Source organism: Dendrobates tinctorius, unplaced genomic scaffold (assembly GCF_039654945.1).
Source record: "Dendrobates tinctorius isolate UK_male_01 unplaced genomic scaffold, ASM3965494v1 ptg000035l, whole genome shotgun sequence".
Lineage (NCBI taxonomy): Eukaryota > Metazoa > Chordata > Amphibia > Anura > Dendrobatidae > Dendrobates > Dendrobates tinctorius.
The window spans coordinates 31,535,820-31,547,916 of NW_027361703.1; the positions used below are offsets into that span (position 1 = coordinate 31,535,820).

Sequence of the window (12,097 nt, forward strand, 5' to 3'; positions counted from 1 at the left end):
TTTAAATTTAACTTCCATAAAACCCTACACCTTTAGAAAAAATGGCCAGGTCGGGGAAAAAAAAATTATGCAAATGGATGGTGTGAAATAATCTTTTTTTCACCCCCAATTTTGGTACACAGTCCTTAATAACTTTCTCGCATGGTGCACTCTTGTAAACTATACACTCAAAACATTTTTCCTGGAATAAACTGCATCTTACCACGGAAAATTATAGTAACTCTCAAAACATACTGTTATTATTATTGGCCTCAACGTTCAGGGTTAAACAAGCACAATCCAGTCCAGATAAGAAGAAATGCTTTTCTCATTAACCAGTGAGGATGTGTTTCCTACCAATGAATGACACTGAGAAGGACGGCAGAGCCCAGTTCTCCTGGGATTTTATACCCCTGCACAATCTTAATAATGGAACAAAGTGTAGCTCGCAGTTATCTCAGCTGTTTGGAACTACAAACGCCAACATTCACTTTCAGCATCAGCCACGGACTTTTACCATCTTGCATGCCAATGGAAAGTCCTCCTCTATCACTTTCAAATGAATGCAGTGGAGGGCTTGGTCAGGCTCTGAATATTCATTTCACACTTAGGAAGTTAATGAATAATTCTAGCTATGGCTGTAGAGCACATGACTGGTACCAGTTAGGAGGATGATGAAAGAAACACACTGCTTCTATAATTCCAGGGCAGTTATTTATCACCCTTTCCCTTTGATAAGTAGAGAAAAGCTGGCACGAGAAATGGCACATGTGGCAGCAGTGTATATTGATCAAAGGAGCTCCTAGAAGACAACCCTTAGATCTTCGGAAAATACATAGTAATCCTGCTAAATGAATTCATGCTTAGCTGTGCCCTTTGGTGCCTTCTCGCTTGGCCAGCTGTAACCCGAGTCGAGGCATTGCCACCTGCTTGACAGACTTGAACTGCCTGGCCCTCTTGACTCACCCAGAAAAGCAAATTGAGGGCGTAGAGCAGGCAGCGCAGGCACTTCACAGAGTCCTCTCTGGCCATTGTGCAATCGTGCAGGAGACAGCGCCATCCTTTCACCACTTCATCCTCTCCAGGGACTAGGGCAGATTCAGGGCACTTCAAAAAAAAAAGAGGAGGAAAAGGATCAGCTTGCAAATAGTTATCGTCAAAGTAAGCCCTGGAAAGGTTGGAGCTATGACTTGTAGCACATGAAAGACAAGATCATTTTATCCATAACAGTGTGTAATAGTGCTGCATACCCAAGTCAGTATACCATAGGTCTTATTTATAGACTTTTCTCTAATTATACATGGTACACAATTGATATCTGTGCAGAAGTTATTATGGAAAATTACTCCGACTCAAAAAATTAAGTCATTTTGCATTACAGAATAATAAAACTCACTTCCTGAATTATTCCAGGATTGAGTCTGTTATGTTTGGGATAATAACGTCATGATCATTATAAAGTTGTACATCAAAACCTCTCTTTTTACTAGTAGAACTTTGTGCATGATTTAGGAGACCATATGACAGACCACTTTTTATGGCTGACATAGACCACTAAGACCATCTACACACAACACCTTTTTTCCCAGCAGTAGAGCCATTTTTCGCAAGCGGCTTCACTGGCAGCTTTGAAGTAGTTTTTTGTGGCTTCTCTTCTTTGTGCTTTCCACTATAAGTGCAGGTGCAGATAAGTGTACTTTCAGTCCAAATGCAATTGAACAAAACATCGGATCACATTCAGACCAATATTAGCTTATGGGGCTGTACACATATCAGAGTTTGATCCAATATTCAGATCGCACTCAGCCAAGCAAGTCAACGGGTCTGTGGAATCATTGTATAGCACTTGTACGACATCTGAGTGCAGTCCGATTTCTGCACACTGACAAAATGAAGAAATTTCTATCTTCTCCTCGTCCGAAATTATCAAATCACACCATGCGAACTCTTGCACTCTTATCAGAGCCTAATCACAGTGTGACTTCCATAAATCCCCAGATTCTATCAAATGAAAGAATATACTTGTCATCTGGACCTGCTCAGAGGGTGAGAATGAACATGCTATATATCTTTTAATACACTTAAAAAATTCCTAGGTACGTGAAAAAATTCCAATACATTCAAATCTACAATTCCTCCAGTAAAATAAAAAAAAACAAGCCCTCATACGGCTCTGCTGAAAAAAAAAATTACGGTTTGTGTGAAAAAGCGTTTGCCCCCTTCGTGATTTCCTATTCCTCTGCATGGTTGTCACACAAAAGTTTAGGGTCACTTAGAAATTTCCTTATTTTTGAAAAAAAAAGCACAGTTTTTTTTCCAATGAAGTTAACATTAACTGATTCAGAAATACACTATACATTGTTAATGTGGTAAATGACTATTCTAGCTGCAAACGTCTGGTTTGTCATGCAATATCTTCATAGGTGTATAGAGGCCCATTTCCAACAATCATCCAGTGTTCTTATGGTACTCTGTGTTTGCTAACAGTGTAAGAAGGCTAATGGATGGTTAGAATACCCTTGAAAACCATTGTGCAAGTATGTTAGCACAGCTGAAAACAGTTTGGCTGATTAGAGAAGCTATAAACCTGACCTGCCTTTGAGCTAGTTGAGAATCTGGAGCATTACATTTGTTGGTTCCATTAAACTCTTAAAATGGCCAGAAAAAAAGAACTTTCATGTGAAACTCGACTGTCTATTCTTGTTCTTAGAAATGAAGGCTATTCCATGCGAGAAATTGCCAAGAAACTGAAGATTTCCTACAACAGTGTGTATTACTCCCTTCAGAGGAGAGTACAAACAGTCTCTAACCAGACTAGAAAGAGAAGTGGGAGTCCCCGCTGCACAACTGAGCAACAAGACAAGTACATTAGAGTCTGCTGTTTGAGAAATCGACGCCTCACAGGTTCTCAAACTGGCAGCTTCATTAAATACACGCAAAACGCCAGTGTCAACGTCTACAGTGAAGAGTAGAGTTGAGCGACTTTGGTCGGATCGGGTTTCGTGAAACCCGACTGAAACAAAATTTGTTTCAGATGAAACTGGTCCGACTAGGGCAAAAAAAGTCGGAGTTTCGTCCAAAACCCGACCCCAATGCAAGTCAATGGGGAAAAAAAGTCTGCATTGAGTGGATGAATGTGGATGAACTCTGACTTTTTTTTGCCCTAGTCGGACCAGTTTCATCTGAAACAAATTTTGTTTCAGTCGAGTTTCACGAAACCTGATCCGACCAAAGTCGCTCAACTCTAGTGAAGAGGCGACTCCGGGATGCTGGCCTTCAGGGCAGAGTGGCAAAGAAAAAGCCATATCTGAGACTGGCTAATAAAAGGAAAAGATTAATATGGGCAAAAGAACACAGACATTGGACAGAGGAAGATTGGTAAAAAGTGTTATGGACAGACGAATCCAAGTTTGAAGTGTTTGGATCACACTGAAGAACATTTGTGAGACGCAGAACAACTGAAAAGATGCTGGAAGAGTGCCTGACACCATCTGTTTTGCATGGTGGAGGTAATGTGATGGTCTGGGGTTGTTTTGGTGCTGGTAAAGTGGGAGATTTGTACAAGGTAAAAGAGATTTTGAATAAGGAATGTTATGATGTGGCGACTGATCGAGTGGAGTGGGCTTTTAGCATCTCGGGAGGAGAGATCTCTTTATGAATATGCCAGGGAGATGGACTGCTTGATCCAACTTGCTATCGTGTTTTTTGCCGCCTTCTTTCCTTTATTCCGTCATGAATACTGAATGAACAGATTCTGGTCGATTCTCCAATCCCTGGTTAGTTCAAGGTAATGGAGGACCACCCTGCGAACGTCCAGGGTGTGGAACCTTTCTTCCTTCGTATTAGAAGGATTTGGGCAGAATGAGGGCAACACAATATCCTGGCCTCGATGGAAGTCTGACACCACTTTGGGCATAAAGGAGGGGTCTAGGCGCAGTACTATACTGTCCGAGATGAGTAGGAGGTATGGTTCTTGCACCGATAGTGCCTGTAGTTCCCCCACCCGCCTAGCAGTGGTGATTGCTACAAGAAAGACTGTTTTGAGTGTGAGAATCCTCAATGAAATTTCTGACAAGGGCTCAAACAGGGCCTGTGTTAGGCTATTAAGCACTATATTAAGATCACAGGGGGGAATCCGACTAGGGAGTGTAGGCCGTATTCTGCTTGCAGCGGTCATTAATCGTTTAACCCAACTGTGTCTGGCCAAGTCTTGGTCAAAAAAAGAACTATGGGCAGATACCTGAACCCTCAGTGTGCTTGGAGTAAGTCCTAGCTCTAACCCTTTTTGCAGGAAATCTAGGACCTGGGCAATATTGTGATGGAAGTTGTCAGGGACCTTAGGAAGACACCAGGAAGAAAATGTCTTCCATATTTTGCCATATATGGCATTAGTTACCAGCTTTCTACTTTTTTGCAGGTTCCGGATTACTTCATCAGATAGCCCTTTGGTCCTCAGAATGTTGGCCTCAATAGCCAAGCTGCTAGACTCAGTTTGCTGGGGTTTGGGTGCAGTAAGGGCCAATGGAAAAGGAGGTCGGTCTTTTGGGGTAGAAGCAAGGGACCTTCCAGAGCCATGTCCAACAGGGCATTGTTCCAGCTCCGTCCTGGCCACATTGGAGCCACCTGGATTGTCGTGACCCTGTCTGATCTGATTTTCTGTAGTGTCCTTGCCAACATAGGGATTGGTGGAAAGGCGTAGGGCAGTTTGAAGACCCATGGATGAGCGAACGCATCCGTCCCCCGGGCTCCGTACATGGGATTGAGGGAGAAGTAGGTTGTTGTCTTCGCGTTTTGAGCATTCGCAAATAGGTTGACTTCTGGGTCTCCCCATCTTAAGGTCAGAGCCTGGAAGACTTCCTGATTCAGACACCACTCTCCGGGATGGACGTCCTTCCCGCTTAGGAAGTCCGCCTGGATGTTTTCTGACCCTTTCAGGTGTACCACAGAGATGGATTATAGGTGTTTTTATGCCCATAGGAAGATTCTTTTTGCCACTGTCTTCAAACTGGCATACTTCGTGCCCCCTGGTATCTGAGATATGCTACCGTGGTTATGTTGTCGGAGTATATCCGGACGTGATGGTTCTGGATAAGGGATGAAGCGGCTTTTAGTGCTTCTTCCACTGCCTTCAATTCCCTTAGATTTGAGGATCTGGTTCTTGTGTTCTGGGACCATTGTCCCTGGAAGTAAGACTCCTCCACCACGGCTCCCCAACCTCTGAGACTGGCATCGGTACAGAGTATTTTCAGACGAAGCTGGTCCCAGCTTATTCCTTGTCTCAAGTTCCTGTAATTCAGTCACCACAAGAGGGCCGATTTTATGTGTCCTGGAAGTGAAATCTTTCTCAACAGATTGTTCCGATACTTCCTTGCGCTTACCAGGACGTATGACTGGAGGATTCACGTATGTGCCTGTGCCCAGGATACCGCCTGAATACATGCTGTCAGGGAACCCAGGACAGACATGGCGTCCCTCAGTGTCGGTGCCCTTTGTTCTCTGAACCGGATTATTCTCCGACGAAGGTCTGATTAACGATCCTCGGGAAGAAAGGACATCCTTTTTTCTAAATCCAAAAGGATCCCCAGGAATTTTTTCCTTGGGGAAAGATGAAGGTTCGACTTCTGGAGATTCGGGATCCAACCTAGGAATTCGAGCATCTGCAGGGTCTTGGACACGTCCTGGTTCAGCCGGGACACTGATGGAGAGATAATGAGCAGATTGTCTAAATATGGAACGATGCATATTCCCTGAAGATGGATAGAAATGACTGCTTCCCTCATAATCTTCGTAAATACCCTTGGTGCTGGGGATACGCCAAATGGAAGGGCGTTGAACTGGAGATGGCTGATCCCTTGTTCGTGGGACACCGCAAACCTCAGGAACTTCCGGTGATCCGGATGAATTGGGACATGGTAATACGCGTCCCTTAGGTCTATCGTAGCCATCAGCCAGCCCTGTCCAATAAGAGGGATTGCCGATTTTACTGACTCCATCTTGAACCTCCGGTATCTGATGAATCGATTCAGGGGTTTTAGGTTTATGATAAGTCTGTGCTTCCCGGAGGGCTTCTTCACCAGGAATAGGCAGGAGTAATGTCCTCTGCCTATTTCCTGTTGAGGTACGTATGAAATTACTCCTTCCCATAATAGATCTTCTATCGGAAGATCTCAAGAAGTAGAACTTTTTGGAGACTTGGGGACTGTGTAGGGGTGACTCTTAAACAGTGTGTGGGGGGGGGGTGTCCGAACTCCAGTTTTAGCCCAAATTGTATCGTATGCAGGATCCACTGGTTCGAGGTCGTGGCCTGCCATTGGGCGAAGAACTGAGTGAGGTGACCCCCCACTGGGGAGTCACTGTTTGTCCGGGGGACGTTGTTGCTGAGGGACAAGGATGTTTTTCCCTCTAGCCCCCTCCATTGTCCTGTCTTGCCTTTCCCTCTAACTCCCTTTGGGAGGCTTGCTCTCTTGGGGGACGAAAAAACCGTCTCTTGGCGACTCTCTGCTCGGGTAGAGATTTCTTTTTGTCGGAGGCCTTTTCGAGGATGTCATCCAAGACTGGTCCGAACACGTGGAGCCCCTGGAAGGGGATGGCACAGAGTTTTGTCTTGGAGGTGACGTCACCTCCCCATGACTTCAGCCAAAGGGCTCTTCTGGCCGAATTTGTAAGGACTAGGGACCCTGCTGCTACCCGCACCGTTTCTCCCGAAGCATGGGCTAAAAAGCCTGTTGCTTTTTGGAGGAGGGAAAGGGAGTCTAAGATTTCTTCTCTGGGAGTACCCCCCCGAGAGGTGTTCCTCTAATATACGAAGCCAGAAGAACAATGATCTGGCGACGCAAGTAGAGGCTACGTTTGCCTTAAGCAAGTTCGTAGAAGTTTCCCAGGATTTCTTAAGGTGACTTTCTATTTTACGATCCATCGGATCCTTCAACTGGGAAGAATCCTCGAAGGGGAGGGACGTCTTTTTAGTCACTTTAGAGACCTGCACATCTATTTTAGGAATTTCCCAAATAGAGCTGTCACCCTTGAGGGGAAAGCGGCTTTTTAGTTCTGATGTTACACTAAGTGCCATCTTGGGGGAGGACCACTCCTGAGCTATTAGATTTTGTATGTTTTCGTGAACCGGAAAGCCCTTTCTACTTCTGGGTTTCAGCCCCCCCAAACATCTCATCCTGGACTGAGAGCTTCACCTCCTCCTCCTCAACCCCCATGGTATTTCTCACCATGGAGACCAACTCCTCCATATCCTCAGAGGAAAAATAGTATTTCTTTGCGTCGTGTTTGGAGGTAGATGTGGAGCCCTCATTCTCCCAAATATCCTCTGACCCGGAGGAGCAGACTTCTCCTGAATCTGAGTCGGCCTCCTTAGGTGCCCTTTTCCTCTTTTTTGGGGGAGGGCCCTGGGTCACCGGGGTCTGGGCCGCCATGGAGGTCTGAACCTCCTGTCTAATGAGAGTTTTTATGCTGTCAAACAGGGAGGGCTGTTCGATGCGCAGAATGTTCTGCGTACAGGGCTGGCATAGCTTCTTTTTATAATCAGAAGGGAACCTGGCACCACAGATACCACATTTGCGAGGGTTTCTTGGGGCAGAGGCCTTGTCCTCCTACAAGAAGAGAGAGAATGCTTGCTCAGACCCGTGCCACTAAAGTTTGACAGTTTAGGGACCGGCCCTGCTACTCACGCTGGGCTCCGCAGATGCAGCAGTTGAGGGCTTGTCACCGTCCATGTCCGCACTCATACAGACACACTGTGCTTACCTGGAGTCTGTGGCACCCTTATATGGGCGTTTTCAGCGTCCGTCATATTGTGCCCCTCCTTCCTCCTGGTCCATGGGGAGGAACTGCCGTCCGACCCCTGCTGCCATCGGATCCCCGGGTCCCGGTGCGCGTCCCCGTCCCGGGAGACGCTGGAGGACGCGAACAGAAAGTGCACGCCGATGTCACTTCCGGTCTGAAGCTCCGCCCCCTCCAACGCCAGCCTCGAACAGCAGCGTGGGAGGAAGGAGAAAGCCGGGGAGCTAACGGGAGGACCCCGGCCAGCACTATACCGCCCCGCTTTGCCCCGGGGGGCACGGGAGGGGCAGACAAGTCCCGAGTCACACCGGGAGGTGAAGACGGGAGCAGCGACACGGAGGAGGAGAGGCAAACCCCCCCCGACCTCGGCTGCCCAGCTGTAAGTATGTAGGAGCTCTGCTCGCTGGCCACGGCAGCCCCTTCTGTAACCTCTTCATGCCCCACTGGGGGACAGGAAAAACACTGGAGGTAGCAGGAAGGGGAGGGTTATTTAACCGCTGTGTGTTTCCTGTCCCCCATTAGGGTGGGGAGACAACCTCCAAGGTGACTGTCGTGGAAGGTGACTGGAGAAAAAATAAATAATAATTGTGCCATTTTCCAAGACCTGGAGCATCTCCATTTTTTGGGATCTGGTGCTGAATAAGGGCTTATTTTTCATGTGCCAAGCTGACGTTTTTATTGATACTATTTTGGTGCAGATATGATCTTTTGGTCAACCGTTATTGCATTTTAATGCAATGTTGCAGCGAAAACGGAATTCTGGGTGTTAACTTTTTTCTCATAACTCCATTTACCAATTGGATTAATTTTTTTATATATTGATAGACCTTGTAATTCTGAACGCGGCGATACCAAATGTGTATTTTTTATATTTTTTTTTATTTTGAATTGGGTGAATGGGGAGTGAATTAAACTTATATTTTTTCATTATTTAAATTTTTTTTTTTTTTTTTTTTTTTTAACTTTACACTTGCTTCCATAGTCTCCATGGGAGACTAGAAGCTGTGATCATCAGATTGCCTGTGCCACACAGAGTAGGGTTTCGGCCCTGCTCTGTGTAGCAGAAATGCTCACTTGCTATGAGTGCGGAGCACTGGGCAATGACAACCACAAGGGTCCACCGTAGACCCTGGGTTGTCAAGCAAACCCATCGGCAACCTGTTTTCATGTGACATGGGCACTGATGGGAGGGATTAGTGGCGTGAAATAACAGGTTAACAGGTGGATCTTGATTCCACTCACGGCTGTTAGGGGAACATGTCAGGTGTTGAAAGTAGCTGACATGTATCATAAAAGATGTGGGCTCAGTAAGTGCCTAAGCTCACATCATAAGGAGAGACCCGACATGTGCCATACAGGTACGGCGTATGTCGTGAATGGGGTTCAAAAGCGAAAATTTTAACTTTTAGGGTGACGTTTTCTATGGAGACTTAATACGGATACAGAAAAATGAATGAGCCACTAACCCTTTACGTTTCAAGTTTCAAAACTGTAGTATTATGTAATATTCAGATTCTAGGGAAGAATATCTATGTACAGCATACAGGCTCTGTACAGAGGCCTCTGCTGAATGCATCCCTTATTCGGAACACCATAATATGAATACCATGACTCGCCTTTTAGAACAAAACATTTAATTTCTTATTCTAAACACTTATGTACGGTATTTCAAGAGATGACTAGACAACAAGAAACAAAATTGGCCATATTTTTCCATAAGCAGGCAGAGTAATATGAATATGAACGCAATAAAAATACTCTGCACCAGACCATTATATTTAACAGGAAGTAAAAGTGAGATAAAGTTCACTGGACGTAGGATTCACTACTGGGGGAATTTTCTGCTCTATTAACTTAATGGAACTGCACGTCACATAATTCATAACACAGGATGCAAAGTTGCACAATACCACACCTATGCATCCAGATGGAAAATGAACAAGAGATTAAATTGTATTATTAATAACCTAACTGTAGAACTTAAGGGTATAGTCACATGTTAAGATTTGTTGCAATAATTTCTACAACTCAGATTAATCATTCTGTTTTACTTTTTTGGTGACAAGCACATACAGCACATTAGAATATCATCAAAAATCTGTCATCTACCCTTCGGCAGGCGAAAACGAGGTCGGTCCGGTCCGATGGGCGGTGTTCCCGCTGTGTGCCGCCTCCCCATCCTTGCCCGCCGTCCGCAGGTTATTGCTGAATTGGAGTAGGTGTACGCCATTTTTTGCGCGTGCGCTGAGCATTCATAGCTAGCGCACGCGCAGTATGCTTTGCCCAACTGCGGGCAAAGCCGAAAAGCCGGACTGCGCATGCGCCAGTTAACTAAGCCCCGGAACACAGCAAAATACTTCCGGGGCTTAGTTTTTCCCCAATGTGAAGCTTACCGTTTGCCACATGGGTTTTTTTTTGCCTTCCTCTGGATCAACATGTTAGGGCAAGTTAGGATAGGATATGGGTTGAACTAGATGGACTTAAAGTCTTCCTTCAACCTTAATAACTATGTTACTATATATTGTCTGCGCCATGGCGACTGGGTAATTGGCACTGGGGGACTGCGACGGCCATCAGCTTTCGGAAACTGTCTGTATCTACCAGGCGGAAAGGCAGCATTTCCGGTGGAGTTCAACCTCTTAGTATTGTCATGCACAGGAGGAAACAATCTTTTACGTGACCACAACTGCAGAACTGTGGGCTGGCTGCAGTGCTGTGAGGGCGGAGTACGGTGAACCGGACAAACTGCTGGACCGTGAGAGAGGTGCAGGCGGATATGTTACTGTGGATTGAGAAACTTATGATGTGTTCATTCTGTAACATCGGTCAAAAACTGCAGGCATGTCAGCTTCTGTTACAGCTGAAGGAGGCCTCTCAGTCAGCGTGACTGGAGCAGGTAAAGAACCAAAGGTTCTGCGTCTCAATAGTTGGCACGGTAACAAAGGAGAAGAAAGAAGCAGCAGATGGGATTGAAGGGCTGGTTGTTGAGGTCCACTGGCCCACGTTTTTTGCACAGTGGGATTCCCACAGTAAAGTATGTTGATTGCGCATGTGAAGGTTCATACATGTAGTCGTCAAATTATTGCACTTTTACCTCAACTCAGTTGCAAAGTTGTCAGATTACGTGAGTTGGCTCATCCTTTGCAGTGTCAAAAAAGGCCCAGGCTAGGCAACCTTTGCCATCTCTGTGAGCTGCAGACCCACGGATGCTGCTGGTCAGAGGCACAGTTAAGGCTGAGGATGCATCGCTCGTCGTCAATGCACCACTATGTGTCTGCGACGGATGGCGCAACGTAACCTCCTCAAATGACCTACTCAGGTGTGTCTCTCTATGTTCACGCCAACTGGGATCTAACACCTCATCATCATCCTCTGTGTTATCACATTACTTGTTATTGGAGTTACCCTCCTCCTCTTCTTGCCGTGACAGCACAGTACAGTCCGCGTGATCCTCAGATATCTGAGTCTCATCAGGATCACCTCCCCCCAGGGGTTAACATCTGACGACGAGGGTCAGGATGCTGTTCGGACCGTACTTCGTCCTGCCCAGAGTCCAAGCTAAAAAAATTTGGGGTATCAGTGCAGATTTCCTCTAGATGACTCTGCAAAGCTTTTGAGTACACTTCTGATGAATATGGCATAGAATGTGTGAACAGCTCTTCAGACTCACCTCTGTGGTTCTGTACAGTCAGTTGAACAGTTAGATAGTTGGGACGCGGGGGGGGGGGGAAGCAAGCAAGGGGAATTTGAGTGCCACCTCTGTGGACTGTACTGGGTGTGATGTTGAGGTGGAGGAAGAGGAGTTGAGGCCACTTGAAGCTGTGCTTGCCATCCACTCTAGTACATGCTATTTCTGGGCATCATCTACAAGGCGCACCGCTGTGCATCTGCCAAAGAAAGGTAGTGCTGTAGCCTGTCCAGTAACATAAGTTGTTAGTTGTCTTTGCATAGGACATAACGTTGCTTCATGAGTGTTTTCATAAACATTAAACACCTACCCCATGTATATGTTGAACACCAAGCCTAATTCCCCTTCCACCATGTTCTCGCTTTTTCCCAGTCATGTTGCTCCGATAGTGTGGTAGGAGCACAGTATAAGCAACTAAAAATTAGATTTTAAACTCTGCACCACTTCTGCAAACAGATGAATTTCAGTAACAGTAAATTCAAAGTTGAAATATGGCATGCTGTACCGTGTTAGTCACAGAAAAAAATTGAGTGTGGATGAGGCCAGTATGACAAAGAAGATATGCTACAAACAATTTTAAAGTCAGGTCCCCTATGGTATGACACTAGGAACGGAAGAATTTTTTAGAGGGCCTATGGA

The 12,097-nt window shown here is 45.8% G+C and overlaps 1 protein-coding gene across 1 annotated transcript in view; it reads right to left on the reverse strand.

Moving 5' to 3' along the window:
- TSPAN12 (tetraspanin 12) overlaps positions 1–12,097 on the reverse strand; it is a 344,082-nt gene that overhangs the window by 309,217 nt on the left and 22,768 nt on the right. Inside the window, exon 2 of the mRNA XM_073573369.1 lies at positions 946–1,086. Within this exon, the coding sequence (XP_073429470.1) occupies positions 946–1,011 (66 nt within the window). The 5' untranslated portion in view covers positions 1,012–1,086. The remainder of the gene's footprint in view (positions 1–945; positions 1,087–12,097) is intronic.